The 21,287-nt window shown below is 35.3% G+C and overlaps 2 protein-coding genes across 6 annotated transcripts; one reads left to right on the top strand and one right to left on the bottom strand.

Moving 5' to 3' along the window:
- Positions 1–289: 289 nt before the first annotated feature.
- Positions 290–1,796, top strand: LOC114300544 (cryptic loci regulator). 2 transcript variants are annotated; one of them, XM_028245416.2, is made up of 3 exons: positions 290–985; positions 1,121–1,152; positions 1,367–1,796. In XM_028245416.2, exons 1-2 carry the CDS (start codon positions 605–607, stop codon positions 1,145–1,147), a joined length of 408 nt encoding a protein of 135 aa, XP_028101217.1. In that variant the 5' UTR covers positions 290–604; the 3' UTR covers positions 1,148–1,152; positions 1,367–1,796. The 2 variants fall into 2 exon arrangements, with proteins under 2 accessions (XP_028101217.1, XP_028101210.1); XM_028245409.2 differs by lacking the exon at positions 1,121–1,152.
- A 93-nt stretch (positions 1,797–1,889) lies between these two features.
- Positions 1,890–14,823, bottom strand: LOC114300528 (glucuronokinase 1). 4 transcript variants are annotated; one of them, XM_082900829.1, is made up of 6 exons: positions 14,454–14,823; positions 12,947–13,096; positions 3,872–4,060; positions 3,679–3,795; positions 2,521–2,681; positions 1,890–2,375 (listed from the first exon to the last, which is right to left on the bottom strand). In XM_082900829.1, exons 1-6 carry the CDS (start codon positions 14,679–14,681, stop codon positions 2,129–2,131), a joined length of 1,092 nt encoding a protein of 363 aa, XP_082756955.1. In that variant the 5' UTR covers positions 14,682–14,823; the 3' UTR covers positions 1,890–2,128. The 4 variants fall into 4 exon arrangements, with proteins under 4 accessions (XP_082756955.1, XP_082756964.1, XP_082756959.1 ...); XM_082900838.1 differs by having other exon boundaries at positions 14,616–14,778; XM_082900833.1 differs by having other exon boundaries at positions 3,872–3,994; positions 14,454–14,777.
- Positions 14,824–21,287: the final 6,464 nt, after the last annotated feature.

Here is a 21,287-nt window from a genome sequence, read left to right as displayed (position 1 = left end):
TCAGCGTCACGCAGGTTTGATGTTTTGTCATTTTGAAGCGTTTTAACATGGCGTAAACTGTGTAATATCACTCGACAAAATGTTAGTATGATGTGTATGTATTTTAGAGAGAGAGAGAGAGAGAGAGAGGGGGGAGAATGAGGTTTGATTTGAGAAATTTCTCTGTAATATATGAATGTGGGGGTTGAGGGACCTTAGACATCATAAAATAATATTGTGGATCTCTTCCATTACTAAATATGGGAGAGAGACCTCAGACTAATTTTCCCTTAAAAGTATTGTCTACATCCCATTAATTCAACTAACAACAATTAAGTTAGAGCATCACCCTAACTTATCATAGAAATAAATAATAATTTCCCTATTAGCATTTGCCTAATTAATTTTGTAATGTTATGATAAAGACAAGCTTGAAGAAAATACTAAAGTACGGACCAATTAAAATTTCAATTCAATTTCTCATACCCACCAAACATTTTTTTTTTAACTATCTCTCTCTCCTCTCTCCTCTCTCCTCCATCCACATATCGATATGTGAATTCCCTCCATTTTCCAAATTGGCGGTTTTCATTCACTTTCTATTTGTTAGTTTTCCCGCTCTCTCATGGCCACAGCGGAGTGGGAAGAAGACGAGTGGGAGCTTATTATCAACGCCGATGGTTTCGTTTACAAGCGTAAGAAGCGCCGTCGCCTCAACCCCACCTCTTCCTCCTCCTCCTCCTCCGCGCCTCCTCCTCCGCCACCAGATCCGGCGGCGGAAGAGAAGAACCGAAGGGAAAGGAAGAAAAGGGCACTGACGAAACTAAGAGACAAGTACCAGAAAGAGATTGACCAGTGGGAACATTTATCAAACATGTTGAGGGCATTGCAAGAGAAATCCCAAAACCAACAACAATGCGACGAACAGACGCCGCCGCCGCCGGCCCTGTCGGAGAAGTCGTCGGACACTGGCGGTGAACGACTCCTCGACGACTTGTTACATCGGGTAAAGTTTACGTTTGTCATTCTAACTGTTCGGTTGCCCAGAAAACTGCGGAAAATGAAAGAAAATAAATAGGAGTAAAAAAAAAAATTAAAAGATTAAAATATTTTATCACGTATTATTTGTTTTGGTTTGCAGATAATGGGAAAACGCAGTTCCAGCTAAACCAAGTATGCAATTAGGAGCAGTTGGGTATTTAAAAAAAAAAGATTGAAAATTTCAGTCTGTTTTCTTTCACATAATTTCTCAGCAGCCAAACAGAGCTAATCGTGCTGAACAGCAAATTAATTAATTGTAGCAGTTTTAAATATTGTTCAAATTTTAAAGCCCCAGAAGATTTGAGATTTGTTGTGATTGGTTGGCTCTGAACTTTGCATTTTGCAGGCAGAAACAGAAGAAGCAGTTATTCAAAGTGTGTCTAACCTTTGTGATATGGCCGAAGCCATTTGCAATTTGCAAGAGGAGAGCATGAAGCAATCATTACTTGATCTTCCAGTTTGGGCATCGCCACATGAGCTCTTGTCATCGTTGTGCGATAATTAATGGAACCGGGCAGCTGAGTGCTCGGAGAAGGGAGTTCAAATCAGGTCTTCTGTATGTTAACCACTGAATCATAGCAACAATGGCAAAGCATATTACAGTAAAAACTGCTGTTACCGTAGATTCTTCTTTCTCAGAGATGGCTATTGAATCATCCAAAAAAAGTAATCTGATTGAGCAAGTTTTGTGTAATGGAAGTATCCATCTTCTGAGTGAAAGAAGATTTTTTTTCGCTGTAATTTATTTTGGCAAGGAAGATTTTCTTTTGAAGATATATCCAATCTTTTTGTTCTTTTAAATTAATGGTAGATAATACTCTTCAGTAAGAGTAATGCTCTGCATACCCAAAAATAACAATAAATCACTGTTAAATGAAAATGCTAACTTGGAATATTGTGATAAAAAAGAAAATGTAACACTTAACAATGTAACTGATCCCAATTCATGTGCTAGACATTTCACTACTTACTAAAATATAATTACAGTTTTTTAGTTTATTTTTAAAAAAATGGCTATCAAGGTTCAACCAAGGAAAATGGTGGGGGGGCTTTTTTAGGGTAAGAAATAGATCGAAGGAAATAGGAGTACCTTGATCTCAAGTTACATCTACTGTGGTGATAGGGTTTTCAGATCAATCTCGTTTAGACAAGAAGGAACCACTTCAATCGGCTGAATGACAAATCCAACTTTTTGACACGCATCCACTAGAAGCTTTACTTGTGAAGGTCCGTTGGGACAGAATGCAACCACAGCACCACCACTACCAGTAAACTTTGCTGCAGCACCCACACTTCGAGCTGTCTCCACCATCTTTATGTTTAAAGCACCAAGAGCATTGTCTCCAAACATGGCCCTGTGTAAGGTCCAAAAACTAGTTCAATAATAAATGAAATATGTGCCTATTTGTGAGGAATGATTCGGCATTACAATTCAGGTGGCAGAAATAGCATGTTCACCCGACTGTCATTTAAAACTGTTGGATACCACAGGTACTTTACCTTCGAAGGTCAAAATTACGGTTCATGAGGTCTGCAAATTTGGTATGGTTCTTTTCCAATAACGCTGTCTGTCCTTCTAAAGCTATATTTGCAACTAATTCCATTGACGATATTATGAACTTGTCACCATCAAGCCACCTTTTCCGGACTGTACTGTGTACCTGCATAGATAAATATTTTGTGAAAAATGGGCATTCCAACCCAATATTGGATGCAATCCTCTGAAACCCACAATTTAGATGACAGAAAGCAGATTTCTAGCCTAACCTCATGCCACAAAGTTGCTTGTGCCACAAACATTTATTATAAAAATCTACTAACATATGTTATGTGCAATCAATATATAGCTTTCAACCAATCAAGAAAATCAAAGTCCACAATAGTATGCCAAAAGAACAACCTTCTGACAAAAAAGGAGTGTGAAGAGAAGTTGCCAGGAACCTTTTACAACACAGCAGATATCATCACAAATCAAGGTTCTCTAACAAAAACTATAGACACGAGATCACTGGAAACGTGGCTTTTATTATTATTTTATAAGTTTGTCTATCTTCAAAAAATCAGAGAAGTTCATACCATATTATATTATCTAAAATGGAAGACCTACTGTAAAAATCAACTCAACTCTAATTCTAAAGTAGTGATTGTGGCTCCCTCTGGCCAAGATGCATATATGTAGCTTGTGCTAACATTGAGCACATTCTTAAACATATGCCTTGAAAAGATCATGGTGGTCTTCCATTAATCCATATATTTACAACAGTATCATATTTTAAAGTTTTTCTAGAGTAATTTCTGCGTAGTTTAAGAATTTCCAAGTAGTTTTTGCAAAGTTTCTTCTCAGTTTTTCGTAAATTTCTTTTACAGTTTCAATTCAATTTCCAAATACATTACCCCAAAACATATTTAAAACATTTCTCAAAAGTGTAACATTTCCATTATTTTCATACTAAATTCATGCCCATATCATGTTTGTTTCCCTTTAGAAAAGAGTTTCTCTAGGTTAGAAATGATTGTCCAATTCTCCATAAATATGGATAGCTAAGAAATGTAGTACAACTACTTAATTTTTCGTGTAAGGTAGATTATCTTGTCCATAAGGAATAGAACATAAAATAAAATAAAATGATAGGAACTGAGAGAGAGCCATATTCTAACCTTTCCAGAATCACTTGGATTCTCAGCATAGATAAGATGGAGAGGTGGGAGAAGATTGATATCCATGGGTGTATACATTCCATGGCCCAAGTCATCCATGTATTTCTTGCCAAAATCCTACAACCAACAAAAGTTTAATGGCTTAGATACTGATTTAAAATTTATGCAACATCTATGCTTTCAGCTCACTTACCATGTAAACAAGACCCCCATAGACCTGTGCTACCCTGTCCTGCAGACCAGCAACAATCCCAAGTTCCTTCTCTGCATCGAGGACAAGGTTTGGTCTGACCTCTACTTTAATCAAATGCCTAACCTTATAGAAGTCAAGAAGGCAGTTAAGTGCAGCACATACAATAGCACTGGAACCAGAAAGCCCTGTCTGAAACATAAAATAAAATAAAATAAATAGTAATTTAAGCCATGTCTTGCCATAAAATGGACAGTTGAAAGTGAGAAGTACTGATCAACATGGTATGCTAGAAAGAATAGTGACAGCCACAAAACTGTTGAAATTATTTTTGTTCAAAATATGTAAACAGAAACACAAGTGCCCTGTTGTCATTTACAAGCAAAACAATGGAATAAAACTCTAACCAGTTGTGGTTTAGGGGGTATATGAGTTTCAATGATGTCCATTTTGCAAAATACAATAAAATATATGTATTGGAAGTCAAAACCCATTACATTCTCAGCAAGTCCAAGGCATGATATCAAACAACATGACTGCAAACAGTTGTTATAGTTGTTCGAACAAGTGAACACTTAAGGTGGTGTTTGGAAGAGTTTTGGAATTATGATTTGAGAATAAAGTGTATTTTGAGTTTGTGAGTTTTGGAATTATGATTTGAGTGTGGAAAATTTGTTTGGTTATGAGTTTTGAAAAGAGTTTTGAATTTTTGATATGACATATGATATTTGATACAAAAACTTATAATTCATGACTAAACACACAACTCAAAATTCTATTCAAAGCTCATAAATTTTTTTTAAAAATTCCGATTTTTTTTTATATTTAAAATATAAAAAATAACAGGTGTCAGTTGTAAAAAAAAAATTAAATAAATAAAATAGCATTGTTCCGGTCAACCGGCCGAACGTCTGGGAGGCCAACCGGTTAGCCTAAATTTTTCCGCCTTGGAAAGAGTTTTCAAAAGTAGGTGTGAAATTAAGGTTGCGTTTGGTAGAGTTTTAGAATTATGATTTAATAATTGAAGTGCACCAGAGATAGAGAGGGCTACTGCAGAAAAGAATTCCTGAGAAGATGCAATCTCCTGTTCACTGTGAATCACTCACACAAGGAAAATCTTCCGAAGAAGAAGATCATTTGATCAGAAGTACAAAGAAAATCAAAAGCTCCGAGTCTACCACGGAAGGCAGCAAAGGCAAGGCGATTGATATGGAAACAGAACTCCCCACGGATGATCTTGGCGATCAAAGACGCCAAGATATGGGTTCTGCCCCTCCTAAGTCTTTCAAAGAAGCCTTAACTTCTGCTCATAATAAAGACTACATCTTTGACAGTAGAGTGGATATTCTATCGTCTGATGAGGAGGATGATGACGATCCAAAGGACCAGACTACTATACAAGGAACCTCTTCAGAGCAGCAGGGCCTCCCTTCAATATCTCTCCCCAAGAAGCTTCTGGATAAGATTAGGAAACCATGGGAGAATGCCCTTATTATCCAATTGTTAGGGAAACATATTGGCTACAAAATGCTCTGCTCCAGAGTCAGAAATCTCTGGGGTCTCCAGGGTGAATTTAATGCAATTGACCTGGGTTGCAACTATTTTCTATTTAAATTTTCAGATCCGACTGACTTTGCTAATGTCTTCACAGGTGGACCTTGGGTCATCATGGATCACTACATAACTGTGCGACGTTGGGAACCTAATTTTAGACCATCGGAAGCATTTGAAACCACAACCGCAGTTTGGGTTCGGTTTCCTGAGCTTCCGATTGAGTACTATCAAGAAAAAGTTCTATTTGCAATAGCCAAAATTATTGGTAAACCTCTTAAAATTGATTGGAATACTGCGATGGCGACACGGGGAAAATTTGCTCGAGTTTGTGTTGAGATAGATCTTAGCAAATCGTTAAAGCCCAAATTCTTTTTAGAGGGTAGGGTATATAACATTGAATATGAATCTTTGCATTCTTTCTGCTTTCTCTGTGGCAGAATTGATCACCGTAAGGAGGCATGTCGTTTCAAATCCACCAGTGCTCCACCGGTGGTGGAAAATATAGCCGTTTCCGGTACTGCTACATCTGAGCATTCACCTGTGATTGATAACGGCCACCTGCACCAGCCTCCTGAAGAAGATGTTGCTTTTGGCCCATGGATGTTAGTGACTAAACGCCCTAAGAGACCAGCCCAACACAAAAGGGCCCAAAACCCCACTAGCACAGTTACTAACACCAATCCGTTTCGGTATTTGGAAGAGGGCCAAGATGGACTTGGTTCTGCTCAAACGGGTAGGCAGACTACTCAACATACAGGGGGAAAAGCCCAAGGAGAACCCAGCCCCTTAAGTGGTCCAATACAAAATCCAGCTTCCAAGGGTAAACATCAACAAGGGCTCCAGCATAATAGAGCTAAGGAGATAGGCACCCGTAGCAACCAGCAAGTTGTCTGGCAGCAAATGGGGGAAAGTTCAGCCTCACACGCCATTGTTCTGCAAGCAGAGGGCACTTCTCGTGATCAAACCAAGATGACAACACATCTCACTGCGAATCAATTTCAACAGAACACCTCTGACATGTTCATTACATTGGAAACCACCCCAAGTCCAGCAGACTCTACTATGGTTGAAGTTAACCCAATCTCTACTTTTTCTTACCCACCAGTTACAAACCCAGTCCCAACCCTATTCATCCTTTACACCCAGATCGGGAACCACTAGACCCAGGTGAAACAAATGATGGAGAGAGCAGATCACATGACCCGGGAAAACTCCCCCCCGGAGGTGATCGAGCATCGGAATCAACAGGATACTGTGAGCCTTTTGTTAGAACCCGAGAATGAAGTAACTCACCTAATCGCTTTCATCTGGTGGATAGAACAACTCCGAATGACAATCGCCCCAACCTGGGCAACTCAGCACCAGAGTCCTCTGCACTCGATCCAACTTGCCTCCATGAGGTCAGCAGAGGTAGATCGGCGAAGGATTCGAACCATTGTTAAAGATCTGGTAACTGAATCACCCCTTCAATTCCCTTCTATAGATTTATTTAAACTTCTTTTCTGGAATTGCCGCGGCGCCGGTAATAACAATTTCAAACGGAATTTTGTGGAGATCATCCGTACCCATAAACCTGAGATCATCATACTTATGGAGACTAAAGTGCCTTTTAGCTCCATGGGAGATTTCTTTAACCGCCTGGGATTCACAGCCTCAACCTTTGTTGACCCTGTCGGCAGAGTAGGAGGGATTTGGATCATTTGGGACACTACTCAGGTCAATGTAAGAGCCTCTTCGGTAAGTCCCCAAGCTATTCATGCCACTATTCATAAAGAAGATTTTGAGGAATGGGTCCTTGCTGCCGTCTATGCCAGTCCAAACCCTGTCCTGAGGGAGAAACTGTGGGATGATTTGGAAAAGGTGGCAGCAACCATGTCTAAGCCTTGGTTGGTCGCTGGGGACTTCAACGACTATGCGAATCAGGGAGAACGTCGAAGCTTCACCTCACCTACAACCTCTGCAAGAACACAGAAGTTTTTAGAGAGGATCAACAACTGTAACTTAGTCGATTTGGGTAGCACAGGGCCCAAAATGACATGGACCAACAATCGCCAAGGTTTGGCTAACACTATGGAGAGACTTGATAGAGCCCTAAGCAATCCTGAATGGAGAACTATGTTTCCAGAAGCAACTGTGAGGATCCTCCCTCGCACCTACTCAGACCACTCCCCTCTGCTAGTCTATACCCAAGGTGTGCATCCTCTTAATCCTACTCAGAGGCCTTTCAGGTTTGAAGCTGCCTGGATGTCTCACTCTGGCCTTATTGATATCATTCACTCTTCTTGGACTAATATGCATCATAACCTCCTTGAATCTATTGATGAATTCACGCGTAGAGTGATTGTGTGGAATAGAGAAGTCTTTGGGAATATATTTAAGAGGAAAAGACATCTCCTTGCGAGGATAGAGGGCATTCAAAAATCTCTAGCTAGTAACTTTTCCCATAATCTGCATGTCCTTGAACAAGACCTTCTAAAACAATATAATGCGACTCTGTTCCAAGAAGAAACTCTTTGGTTTCAGAAATCTAGGGCTAAGCACATCACTCTTGGGGAAAGAAATACAAAGTTCTTTCACATTTCCACTATTAATAAGAGAAGGAAAACCAAAATTAATGCTCTCAAAAACCCTGATGGTATTTGGCTCACTAAGACTAATTAGATAAAGGTTGCCATTCTTGACTATTTTCAAAATCTGTTTTATTGTGAAGATGTTATCCAACTTGATCACTGGAATAATTTAGCTTCATCCTATTTTACTCATGACGACAATAATGGGTTCCTTACCCCCATTTCCAATGCTGAGATTCTTAGGGCTGTTACAGACATTGGTGCTTTCAAAGCGCCAGGGAAAGATGGCATGCAAGCCATTTTTTATCAGACTTACTGGAAGTCTATAGGTAACTCTGTCTGTCAATTTGTTAAACAGTGCTTTCGCAACAAAACTGTGCCTCCTAAGGTGAATGAAACTCTTATTGTTCTAATACCCAAAGTTGATTGTCCTGAAACTATTACACAATTTCGACCCATTAGCTTGTGCAATGTTAACTATAAAATTATAACTAAGATTATTGTGGGCCGTATTAGACCTCTCTTGGACAACATCATCTCTCCTAATCAAAGTAGTTTCATCCCTGGTAGGACCACTACGGATAATATCATTATCACCCAAGAGATCTTGCACACTTTAAGGCATAAGAAAGGCAAAAAGGGTGGCATGATTTTCAAAATCGACTTAGAGAAAGCCTATGATAGACTTTCTTGGACCTTCATTAAAGATACTCTTCTGGAATTTAAACTTAATGGTACTTGGGTTGACCTGATAATGAGCTGTGTTACCAATAATCACTCTTCCATCCTATGGAATGGAGAAATCATTGATGGGATTCAAAATAGGAGAGGTCTCCGACAAGGAGACCCTCTCTCCCCTTACCTCTTTGTTCTCTGTATGGAAAGATTATCAAATATGATTCGTTGTAAGGTTCATGAGGGCTCTTGGAAAGGACTCAAAGCCTCCAGACATAGCCCATCCTTATCCCACCTGTTTTTTGCTGATGATCTTATTCTTTTTGCTCAAGCTACTTCATCTACTTGTGATATCATCATGGATACCCTTTCTGAGTTTTGCAATGTGTCTGGGCAGAAGGTAAATCTTCTCAAATCCAAACTCTATGTTTCCCCTAATGTTCCTAGGAATCATGCTAAAGCCCTTAGCTTTCAAAGTGGAATTCCCCTCACCCACAACCTTGGCAAATACCTTGGTTCCCCCCTTCTTCATCAGAGAGTTACCAGACACTTGTTCAATGACATCTTAGATAAGATAAAAACCAAACTCTCAGGTTGGAAAGCTAGAACCCTTAGCCTAGCTGGTAGAGCAACCCTTATACAAGCTGTAACCTCTGCCATACCCACCTATACCATGCAAACCATGGAACTCCCTAGAAAACTTTGTGATGACATTGACAGACTTAATCGAAATTTCTTGTGGGGAGATTCTGACACTCAAAAAAAGGTTCACTTGGTTAATTGGGATAATGTGTGTCAAAGCAAGGCTGATGGTGGTCTTGGTATCAGGAAAGCTAGAGATCAGATACCACCCTCCTAATCAAACTTGGATGGAAAATCTTGAGTGATAATAATAACCTTTGGTGTCAAGTTCTTCACACCAAGTACCTGCACCAACATAACCTTTTTACTTGGCCTATGAAGAAAAACTCTTCTCACTATTGAAGAAGTATCTGTAAGGTTAGGCACATCCTTAGGAAGGGAATTAAATGGATTGTTGGGGATGGGAAGAACATATCCCTCTGGACTGATTGGTGGTGTGGTTCTCAACCTCTATCCCAACAGAATAGCAGATACCCGGTTGATGACTCTGTCAAGGTTAGCTCCATTTTAGATGCAAAAGGTAATTGGGACATCACTACTTTGTCTACTCTTGTTTCCAAACAAGACCTCACTGAAATCCTAACGATGCACAGACCCATATATGTTACCTTCCCTGATATCCTTGCCTGGGCCCCTTCGGAATCTAGTAACTTTACTTGTGCCTCTGCTTTTAAATTCATTACTAATGCTGACTTAGATCACAGGAACTGGAAATGGGTCTGGAAAATTTCGATCCCACAAAAGCTGAAACTATTTCTCTGGTTGATTTTAAAAGATAGACTATTGACAAACCAGTTAAGATTGGTCAGGAATCTAGCTCCCACTGCTGATTGCCCCAGATGTGGCCATCACAGTGAGAACATGGCACATTTGCTCAGAGACTGTGTAATCTCGAAAGAGTTTTGGACCAACATCCAGAATATTACTTGGTGGGAAGAGGGCCAGAAATTGCCTCTACCTGAATGGGTTATTGTGAATATGAAAAGCAAAAAATTCTTTTATGGGAAAAAATGGTACCTTGTTTTCATTGTTACTCTATGGCATATTTGGAAAGACCGAAACAAACTGATTTTTGACAATCTGTCCAACCCACTTCAGCTCAATCTTAAGAACATCTTCCAATATGTTCAAGAGATTGAGGAGGCCTTTCTATCCCCTCTCTGCCCATCCCCTGCAATTCCTAATCTAATTCATTGGTGTTGCCCAACTGCAGGTAAACTAAAGCTCAATACTGATGGATGTTTGAAAGGCAACCCAGGACAGGCCGGCTATGGGGGACTGCTGCGAGATGAAACTGGTAATTGGGTTTGGGGATACTATGGAAAGCTCGGACATTGCTCCAGCTTGGAGGCAGAGATTTGGGCCATTTACCGAGGCTTGACCATACTCTTTCAGAAAGGATCTAGAGATGTACAAATTGAATCTGATTCTGCCCAGGCAATCAACCAAATTCTGCATGGTCCAGACCATAATTCCCCATATAAAGCTCTCATCGAAGATGCCAAGTTCCTACTTAGAAGAAGCAACAGCTCTCTTCAGCACACCCTGCGTGAGGGAAACAAAGCTGCTGACCTCCTAGCTAACTTGGGAGTGGAAAAAAATGAACATGTTGTTTTTCTTGACAACCCCCCACCTGAAATTACTATTTTCCTTATTGAAGACATGACTGGAGCTAGTGTTGAGAGGGACTAGCCCTCTGTTTGCTGTATCTGAACTTCTTTCTTGTTCTATGTTTCTTATGAATCTAAAAAAAAAAAAAATAAAAAAAATTATGATTTGAGAATAGAATTATATTTTGAGTTTGTGAGTTTTGGAATTATGATTTGAGCGTGAAAAATTTGTTTAGTTATGAGTTTTAAGTGATGTGACATATAATATTGAAAATTTGGTGTTTTGAAAAATGGGTGTGAAATTAATTTTCTAAAGCTGTAACCAAACAATACACTCAAACTAAGGGGTAGAATTAAATTTCAAAAGTCCCACCAAACAAAGCCTAATTTTTAAAAACTCTAAACAAACAAGACACTCAAAACAAGGGGTGGAAATATGTTTGTAGAAGCTAACCAAACACAGCCTAAGTTTCTCAATCTCAAGTATTCTACAACTTTTTATTAAATAAATCAGAATGCTTGAGCGTAAAAGATTGACCAGTGCACAACAGTCGAGGTTTTCAATTTTATTCTTCCATATATTTAACTAAACATATGGGAATATTATAATGAGATGTAGTAATTAAGGCTAACAAGTAAAGCACAAGATTCTATATTATTTTCAGAAAATATTACGTGTTGATGATTATTTGTTAATTGCATATATGGAGAAGTATTAAATAAAGGATATCTTTGAGCCAGTGAGTTCTAAAATAAGAAAATCACATGAATGAAATCCACAATAAGACAATGAACAAATGTACAAACTAATTATGGTTAACAACAAAAATGTTAGTATCCTTTTGGGGCAACTACTTGAAACATCCAATGGAAAAGATGTTCAGAAGACAAGTGTCTCAAAGATGAAAATGGGAACAGCTAAAGGCAACATCAGTAATGATGCCAATAGAAAAGCAGTAAGCAGCCTCAAGAGGGACATAGTTTAAGGGATTGTTCACAGAATACAATAACACCTCCAGGCTCCAGAGATGATTGACAGTAGTTAGAGCTTCATTTTTTTATTTTAGTGTCTTTCTTTGTTTGCAATCTGTGCAAGGAACGTCAAAAGCTGTGATGCACAAGTCGCAAGCCTCACTCTCCAAAGGGGAGAAATAACAAAAAAAAATTCATATGCATACAAATAAACCATCAGACAATATAAATATGGAAGGGGCAAACATAACTGTAACTTACATTTAATAAAATTAGATGCTATGTACTATTAAAAAAAAAAATTAAAGTTAAAGCTACTTTATGACTTAAGCATACTGTTGGTTTAAAATAAATGCAAGTAAACCAATCTTTCAGCTGACATGCACAGAAGTTACTTATTTATTTATTTTTGGAGTAACAAGACTTGTCATGTACAGGTAGACCAATTACTGGTCCTACAAGGAGTGTGATGATTGGATCATGTACACGTAGACCAATTACTGGTCCTACAAGGAGTGGAGTGATTGGATCCACATGGGGTAGGGAAAGAAGTAGAGTATAACCAAGGAGAAAATGGGTTGAGGTAATAAGAAATGGCAGGCATACCTTAAACTTAACAGAAGATACGATTTCAAATAAAATCAACCAGAGGTAATTGGATCCATGTAGCGGACCCAAAATAATTGGTACAAAGGCTTATCTGAGTTGCGTTGAGTAGAAGATTACCATAAAGGTGATGGCCTTACCTAATACAAGTAACCAGAACAACCTTGCAAAGAGAACCTCTCCATATGAATATCTCTCCTTGTACTGCTTATGTCTCTTTTCTGAGTTTACAACAAGAGGGGAATGGGTGTGCGGAGAGAGAGAAAACATAGAGTAACATATGACTCTTTGAATGAAAAAGTTGAACACAAGTTCCAAATCAATATCATAACCTATTGAGGGACGATTAAAGCTATTGGAAAATTTTCACGGCAGCTATATCAGTGACTTATACAGTTACTAGGGGATATTAGGACAATGAATTGTAATTTGTTGGTTGAAAGTTTCACCTGGCGAGGAATATTAGTATCATATGATAGAGTGAAATTCCCTCCCTCAAGATCGATCAAGTTGTCTTTGCAATAATTGTGAAAAACTTTACAAACTGCCATAAGCAAACGCACACCTCCATAGTAACCTTCATTGTCCAACCTATAGACCTGAAAGATAAAAAGTATGAGAAGAACTCATTTCTCATTCTAATTCAAAATCATATGCATGCACAAGCACGAGGAACATCAAAAAACGAGGAATCAAATCCCTACTTTTCGACAAACAATTTTCTCAATTACAGATAGAAATACAGGAATCCCCACCTCCTCCCTTCCCAAACAACAAGAGTTTCAAGGTAACCTCCAATCACAATGAGCTTCAAAAAGCTCAAGTTTAGTCCAAATTGTTCGTGCATTTCACAATTACTTTCTAAAAAAAATAAAAATCAATACAAGTAATCTGATGAGAGAGAGAGAGAGAGAGAGAGAGAGAGAGAGAGAGAGAGAGAGAGAGAGAGAGTAAAGTAAATTGCTTGACAAGGGGGTGAAACACGTTATGTCGTTACTTCACAGTTCATAATAGTGTTACTTTTGGAACACGCTCCAAAATATGGTACACTTTTGTTTCAAAACAGAAAATTTAGCGATCCCAAAATTGATCCTATATATTTCTTTAAATGTATTTTATGGGAGGGAAAAAAAAACAAATATAATTAACTAAAATTTAGAGAGAATGGAATGTTTGCATAACCAAATATAGAACGAATGAACGGTAATATTTCTAGAACTGTATTTTTTTCATTTTTATTTTATGACTATATTTTATTGGATGTCTAACTATTAAAATGTGATTGCTATCATATTTAGTAATTATTAGTCTGTTAAATTCTAATAATGTCATCTATACAACCCTACCCCTATCATACCACATTTTAGAGCATGTGGCGTACACAACCTTTCCATTCCCATTCCTCTAAGTAACATATTCAAAATGAGTGAAGCACCCATGTCGAATCAGTAAGTGACATAAAATAGAACATTTCACAGTAGGAATGAATGCTTCAGCTGTTTTAACTATGTGTCACTGTCAATGTCATCACATTGTAAAGATAGCAATCAGATGAATGAAATCAACCACCCATAACCAATTCAATAACAAAGCCCCAAAACAAATAACGCTAATAATCCCATAAAAAAAAAAAAAAAAACAAAAAAACAACAACAACAACAACAACAACAACAACTAATCAGAATTTAAAACATTACCTAGGAATCATCAAGTTCCAATTCATAAAAAATTTCTACAATAAATGTAACTAAAAATAAGTAAATAAATTTACCAATGAAGCTCTAATCATACAATTAAAATAAAAATCTAATCAACATACAAAGGAGTAGCTAGCAAGCAAGTGCCATCAATAGAGTCGATCAAAATTTCGCAGATCGCTCAACAACAATATAAAGTATCAACGATGAGAGTAAATCAGATCAATAAACCCAATCAGAACACACACACACAGAGTACCAGATGGGGGAGGGAATGGAATTGGACGAGATCGTGAGTAGGGTGAGGGGAGATGATGAGGTCGTGAGAGGGCTGTAATTGGACGGAGGCAGAGAAGTTTGAGAGGCTGAAAGAGATAGTGCGGCCATAGTAGACATCGCTAGGGTTTCCAAGGAGTCCTACCCTCGCGTGTACCTTGTGCTCGATAACACTCTCCCTCCTCGCCATTCCTCCTGTTTTTGGATCCATTGGTGGGATGAGGAGAAGTGTGCGCTTCGCTTCGCTTTTTCTACTGGTGGGCGGTCACAGAGCATACAAACTAGAAACTATTTTCAAAAAAAATTTCACTCTTTTCCAGAGAAGCAAGCAATTGTTAGTAAGAGAATTAACAGTAAAAAATTATTAAATTATTTTTATATAAAATAATAAAATAAATAAAAAATATAAAAATTAAACATTAATATTTTTAAAAAAAATTTAATATATACAAAATAAAAAAATAAAAAAATTTCTAATCCCCTTACTATTTTTCTAATACCATCTCTACCTACTCACTATGAATCTCCCTTCCAATGATATTAATAATACCAAGGTATTAGTAGTCCCAAGACCATCTCTCAAAACAAATAGGCCATGTTTGTTTGGGTGGACATGAGTTTGGGATTGGACTAATAGTCCAATAAAATTATTAATCTGATATTTGGTTAAACAATTGAAGTACAGACTAATTATTTTAAACTTGACTATTAGTTAAGATAATATACATAATCCAACGGATTCGTAGTCCTAGGACTATTAGTCATGAGAATGCTAATCCAGTCTGCCCAAACAAATATGGCCATAAGGTATTAGTAGTCTCAATCCCCTTCTTATAACTCCAAACAAACGGGACCTATGTTTGTATGTTGTGCTGCAAAAATAAATAAATAAAAATAAAATCGTGCCATGTCATTACACCCGATCTTCATTCCTTGACTTTTACCTTTTTTTTTTTTTTTTTTAGGGTGACTAGACTGACGACAATTATCGATCAGGATTTATTGACAATCACCGACTTCTTACTTCACCCTCGCCAATGATAAAGAGGATATGTTTCCGACAAAGAATATCTACATCAAATCCGAATAGATCTAAATAAAAAATAATTGTCAGAATACAATCCTCTCTCTTCTTCGATCTCTTAATTTTTCTACATTTTCTCTGTTATACACTTCTTTTTTCCTATTTTCATAAAGAAAATTTTTAAGTTGTAAATGAGTTGTTTTCGAGTTTTAGTTACAGGCGGTACAAACTGTAAATTTTTACAGTTTTATAACAAAATTTTCAATTTGATTAGTAGGGATAAATGCTTAATGGATTTTTGTTTTGAAATTGTATTATTTTACAGTTTCAAAGCTTACTTTTCAGTTTGATTAATATTGGAGATTATTTGTTTAAACCCTATAAAAATTGAAAAATAACATGTTTTTTCCCATTATTGTTTTTTTTTTCTTGTTACATTTTTTTTTTCTCCAATTTATTGATATTTACCACATTTTATTATGTTTTTTTCGCTCTAATTTCTCAATTTATTCTTTTTTTTTTCCTCTCAAGATTCTGGACATTCCGGTGAGTCTCCAACGATGTTCTTAACGTCTATCGAACGTTCTGGGCATTCTGACAACTTCAAGTGACGTTCAGAACACCCCAGTGAACTTTCGGCGATACTCCAATGACTTCTCAGTGATATTGAACATTGCGGTAAGTGTCCGGTGACCGTCCGATGGAAGTTCGACAGTAGTGGGATGTAACAATGTTTGTAATTTTTTTTGTAATAATTAAAAATATGTAGGACTTGGTATAAATATTTTGTTTTAAAATTATATGGATTTTGAATTTTTTGTATGGAATTTATCAGTAAGGTTCCCAAAAGATTGCTTCTGTTTTTGCGAAGAAATATACTGGCATACAGGGCCAGGACTTTGGTGGGTAGGTGTTCCAGTTTTAGTTGGGCTACTAATGGGTTGCACAAATTTTGGTTTTTAATGATTTTTTTCTTCTTCTTTTTCATTTTTTTAAAATAAAATTTTATATTAATAAAAAATAAATCAAATTTGAAAAAAAAACCCTATTTTATTGAAAAATCAAGTTAATCATTTCTATTCACCCAAAAAAGTTAATTATTTTGTTTTTCCAATTTGATTCATTTTTGTAAAATTTTAAGGGGTTATATTTTATAAGCATCTAAATAATGAAAAATTGATAAAAAAAAATTAAAAACTTTGCTAAAAGCATAAAATTGCTCAAAAATGTTACTGCTAACATATCACTACTTTTATGGCCAAACCAGAAAGAGAAAATATTTTTGGGCCGTATACTACTATCAGGCCCAAGTTCGATGTTGACATGTTTGGGCAGGTACTTTTTGCTTTTGGGCCGTGGCTAAATTGTGAGACCATGATCACCAAATCATCAAAGTTTTTCGGCCGAAAAAATTAAAAATAAATCATAATAACTAAATAAATTCAAAGTTCAACAAAAGAATTAGAACACCCAAAAATTATTCTACGCCACCGGTTTCAATTCCACAGATACATCTCAATCACTGGGTCCATCCATGCACTCTTTTCAAATTTCGGTATATGTCAATATAATTTATCTAAATATCAATGCTCAATCTACGAAAAAGCTCATATCATATTGCTATGCACCTATAATTTCAATTGATTATCCAGAATTGTTTTAGTCATTTTTTTCAAGGGATGACACATAATGAACATTTAAATTAGGGCAAGTAACAATTTTGTAATAATGCAACGTGCACAGAAAAGCACACATAAAATATTAAGGTAGCGAGGCCCATATTCATTCTAAGTGTAGCCTTTACAAAATTTAAAATCAATTTTAATCATGCATATTAATTTTTTTTGTACACTTATTTATGATTTTCTTCTATACACATAATATTACTTTAATTTTTGTCCTAAATACAACAAGATGCATTAGCCCATCGGATATGTCAAGGTATGTATATAGTATTTTAATACCAAATTTGTGGATATTTTCTATGTACTTTTCGATGTAATCAACATATAATATTCTATAGATATAATTTATTCACTATCAAAACCATTAAATAATAATTCGAATTTTTGGCATCGATGATAACACTGTTAATTGAGATATCAGCTTATCGTGGGGCCTCATAACCTGACAATTGGGAGATTTTGATTAAATTTATAGAATAAGAAGTGATTCATGGATTGTTTAATACTACAAGTTAGTCATTGTTGTCTAAACAACCATAACCATAAGCTTTTCGGTATTCCTATTGATTAAAACAGGTTGGCTTTTAACCTATCTTTATTCTTTTGTGACAGTGACTAAAACACAAAGAATCACCAAAAGTTGGGGACACAAAATGAAAAAAAAGAAAAGAAAAAAGAAGTAAGTATTTATTAAAAAAAAAATATATATATATATATATAAGAAATGAAGTATACTATGGTTCATATTCAGAATAAATTTAATTCATATATTTATTTATTTATTTTAGATTTAAAAAAAATACAATCAATCTCATAGTTTTAATATAATTATAATGATTTCTTTTTTAGTTAGGTTAAAGGGCAGGAACTGATACAAATGGCATAAAAACACAAAGACAAAAAAAGTAAAATGTATATTTCAATATAAAGAAATGGTAACTTATTATTTTTTTGTTTTTAATCTACATAACTAACAAATTATTGATGAAAAGAAAATCAAGTGTTATTTAAATTAAAATTTTAAAAGAATTCAATACAATTTTGTCAGAATTATAAAACTTATTATATTTTTTAATTTTTTTTTAATAAAGATCAGTGTAATTTATTTCTTTTTTTGGGATGCTTTTCAAAGTATCTTTTAAAGTAAAACATTACTAAATCAAAATGGTGCAGTGTACTTAACTATCCTATATTTGTCATATTTACTTCGTATAAATATTGTTAACTTCGTGTCTAATACTATAGAAGATGTTTAACCCAAAAAAAAAAAGAAATATTATAGAAGATGACTTCACCACGGCATGGCATTTTTCAAAACAGGTATAACCAAAATTAAAACTGTTTTGTTCCAACTTTGTACAACAAAACAAGCAACTCTACAAAGTCCTCCTTTGACAAGTGAGTTGATTTAAGTTGAGACTAAAAAATAAATAAATAAAAATAAAATATCATATTTAAATGATAATTATTTCATTTTTTCTTTTATAAAAAAAATTAAAAAATTCAAAAAAAATTTCCCAAACTGAACTAATTTAGCTAGGTTGAATTAGCTAAAAAGTCAAAAAGTTGAGTAATTTTTGTATACGAATAGAGTATATGTCATGTGATACCTTCTACTATTATGATTGATTTTGACAATATAATCTACTACATTTATGTTGAGTATTTGACAAATAATAAAGGACATATACATTTATAATTAGTAAAAAAAAATATCACATGATACCTTATTAATATACAAAAATTTATCTAAAAAGTCAGGTTAAAAAATTTCTTTCCAAACCAACTCAAAATTGAAAAAGCACTTTTTGTTTTGACTTTCTATGACACGTAAGTTTAAATATTATATTTGTGAGAAAAAAAATAAAATAATTAGTTTGACAAAAATAATTATATTTAGGATGAGCGTTGAATTTCTTTTATAGTTAAATATTATATTTGTGAGAAAAAAAATAAAATAATTATAAGTTTAATATAACATTTTATCTTATTAATTATTTTAGTCCATTTTACCTTTTAATACTATATTAACTCAAAAAGTCAAAAAAATCTCTTTCCGATATATTGGTATAAGATATGAAAGGCGGATCTATTAAGGCCAAGTTTGGGAAGACTAAATAAGTATACTTTTTGACTTTTTATGAAATATGGGTTGGATTTGGGTTGGGTTTGAAGTGATATGTTAGAGAGGTCATGTGACTTAAATATGATGATGTGACTTAAATAGAATAGTGACTTTTTGATTTTTTAAATTTTTTGGAAAATGCCAAACTTGGCCTAAAACTAATCAATGGCCTCGTTTGGCAACAGGTCGGTTTAGTCAAAAAGTCAAAAAATTACTAAAAAAGTCAAAAAATAACAATCCATACCAAAAAGTCAAAGATTCTCTTTTCTCTCTACTTTTTGCACATCTTTTCGTAAAAAATCAAAAAGTCAATCCAAACATACTAGTTTTTTTAGCTCATATTTTAGCCAAATAGTAAAAAAGCTACTAAATTAGCCTGTTCCCAACGAGGCCTAAGGGGTGCTTTGAGGAGAAGGTTAAAAGTCAACTTTTGGCTTTTTACTCATTTTGGATCACATCACTTCTCATATTTTTTACTCACTAAAAAACAAAATAGACTAAGAAAGTCAAAAAAATAATTTTTTACCAACTTTTTAAAACACCGCTAAGTGCATGATACAAAAATATAGAATGAGACTGAAATATTTCGCAAATGTGTTTATCTGCATCTAGCATTGCTGAAAACTAATATTGGTGGCACGTCAAACAGTATCTAAATTGTAGTATTAAAATTGAGATTTTTATTGATAAATCCATTCTAGAGTTGTTATAACCCATTAGGTCCACTAAAGAATATTATAACCTAATTAGTCCCATAAACTTTTCTGGATATTCCATAAGGTCCATTTTTCTAATTTAATATAATTTCTTGGACTATTTTGCCCCTGTATATATATATGTACAGTGTTAATACGTAATAGGTGCCTGTTTCTTCGTTCATGCAGTTTGGCAGTTTCTATTTTACGCTTTTCATCATCAATCCAATTCCGAGAGATACGTTTATGTTTTGCATGCTCGTTGCAAGGATTGGTTGTGCCAGGGTTTCATCCTTGCTGTTGGAGTCTGGTTCTGTGGTTTGCGAGTGAAGACGACGAAAAGGAGGGTGTTCGGTTGTTACATTTGCCGGATTATAACTAGTTCAAATCAGTTTTTTTCAACTTTCTGTACGATTGTAGGATTGCATGATCAAGGTTAGTATCAATTTGGTTATGAATACATGTTCAGTTTATGGTTTCATTCGTATAATGGATCAGATGCTCTGTTTTTGGATTTATATGGATTGAATGCTCTGTTTTTTCAATTATATGCATTTTACGTGGTTATGTGGAGGGGAGTTCATTCGTATTATGTGAAGATTGTGTAGTTCTCATTTGACTTCGATGCATGCGTAATGAGGCTCTGTGTGGATGATTTGATTATCAGTATATATATCAATGTGAATCTGCACATTTTGTGAATGTGGAATATGTGAAGAATGTGGATGTTCTCATTTTAAATTGATGTTTGCTTAATGAGACTCTGTGAAGATTGTTAATATTATGTGAAGATTGTTAATGTTCTCATTTTACTTTGATGCTTGCTTAATGTTAACATCTTGTTAATATCAATGTGAATGTTTACATCATCATAAACTGATGTGAATGTTCACATCATTATACACTGATGTGAATGTTTACATCATCATACACTGATGTGAATGTTCACATCATTATATTATGTGAAGATTGTTGATGTTGTCATTGGACTTTGATGTTTGCTTAATGTTGACATCTTGTTAATAGTAATGTGAATGTTCACATCTTCATATTGTGAATTATGGATTTAGCAGTTGAAATGTACACGTAGTCATCTATTTTTTGCACAATGTGAATTTTCATATCGATTTTCATTACTGTTCATTGTTGTGTTTTTGTGTTTTTACAGGAGATGGATACCTTTATGCTATTGGTGTGTACATATGGTTGTAGTACAACTGTAATAAATGTTGTCCGCGCAATGTGTTATTCTCGTTTGGTGGAGTGTTTGTGTGAGAAATGGGATGAG

The sequence above is a fragment of the Camellia sinensis genome, chromosome 1 (genome assembly GCF_055761805.1).
Source record: "Camellia sinensis isolate YWXY chromosome 1, ASM5576180v1, whole genome shotgun sequence".
NCBI lineage: Eukaryota > Viridiplantae > Streptophyta > Magnoliopsida > Ericales > Theaceae > Camellia > Camellia sinensis.
The sequence above is the reverse complement of the archived record's forward strand: the minus strand, read 5'-3'. Positions and strand labels throughout refer to the sequence as shown.

Bases quoted from the DNA above. Each gene is read 5' to 3' on its own strand.
- LOC114300528 (XM_082900829.1), bottom strand. From the start codon at position 14,681: ATGGATCCAAAAACAGGAGGAATGGCGAGGAGGGAGAGTGTTATCGAG. The intron at 13,097-14,453 runs GTACTCTGTGTG...TTTATCTTTCAG, and splicing joins TCCATTCCCTCCCCCATCTG to GTCTATAGGTTGGACAATGA. The intron at 2,376-2,520 runs GTAAAGTACCTG...GACCTTACACAG, and splicing joins CGTAATTTTGACCTTCGAAG to GGCCATGTTTGGAGACAATG.
- LOC114300544 (XM_028245409.2), top strand. From the start codon at position 605: ATGGCCACAGCGGAGTGGGAAGAAGACGAGTGGGAGCTTATTATCAAC. The intron at 986-1,366 runs GTAAAGTTTACG...TGCATTTTGCAG, and splicing joins TCGACGACTTGTTACATCGG to GCAGAAACAGAAGAAGCAGT.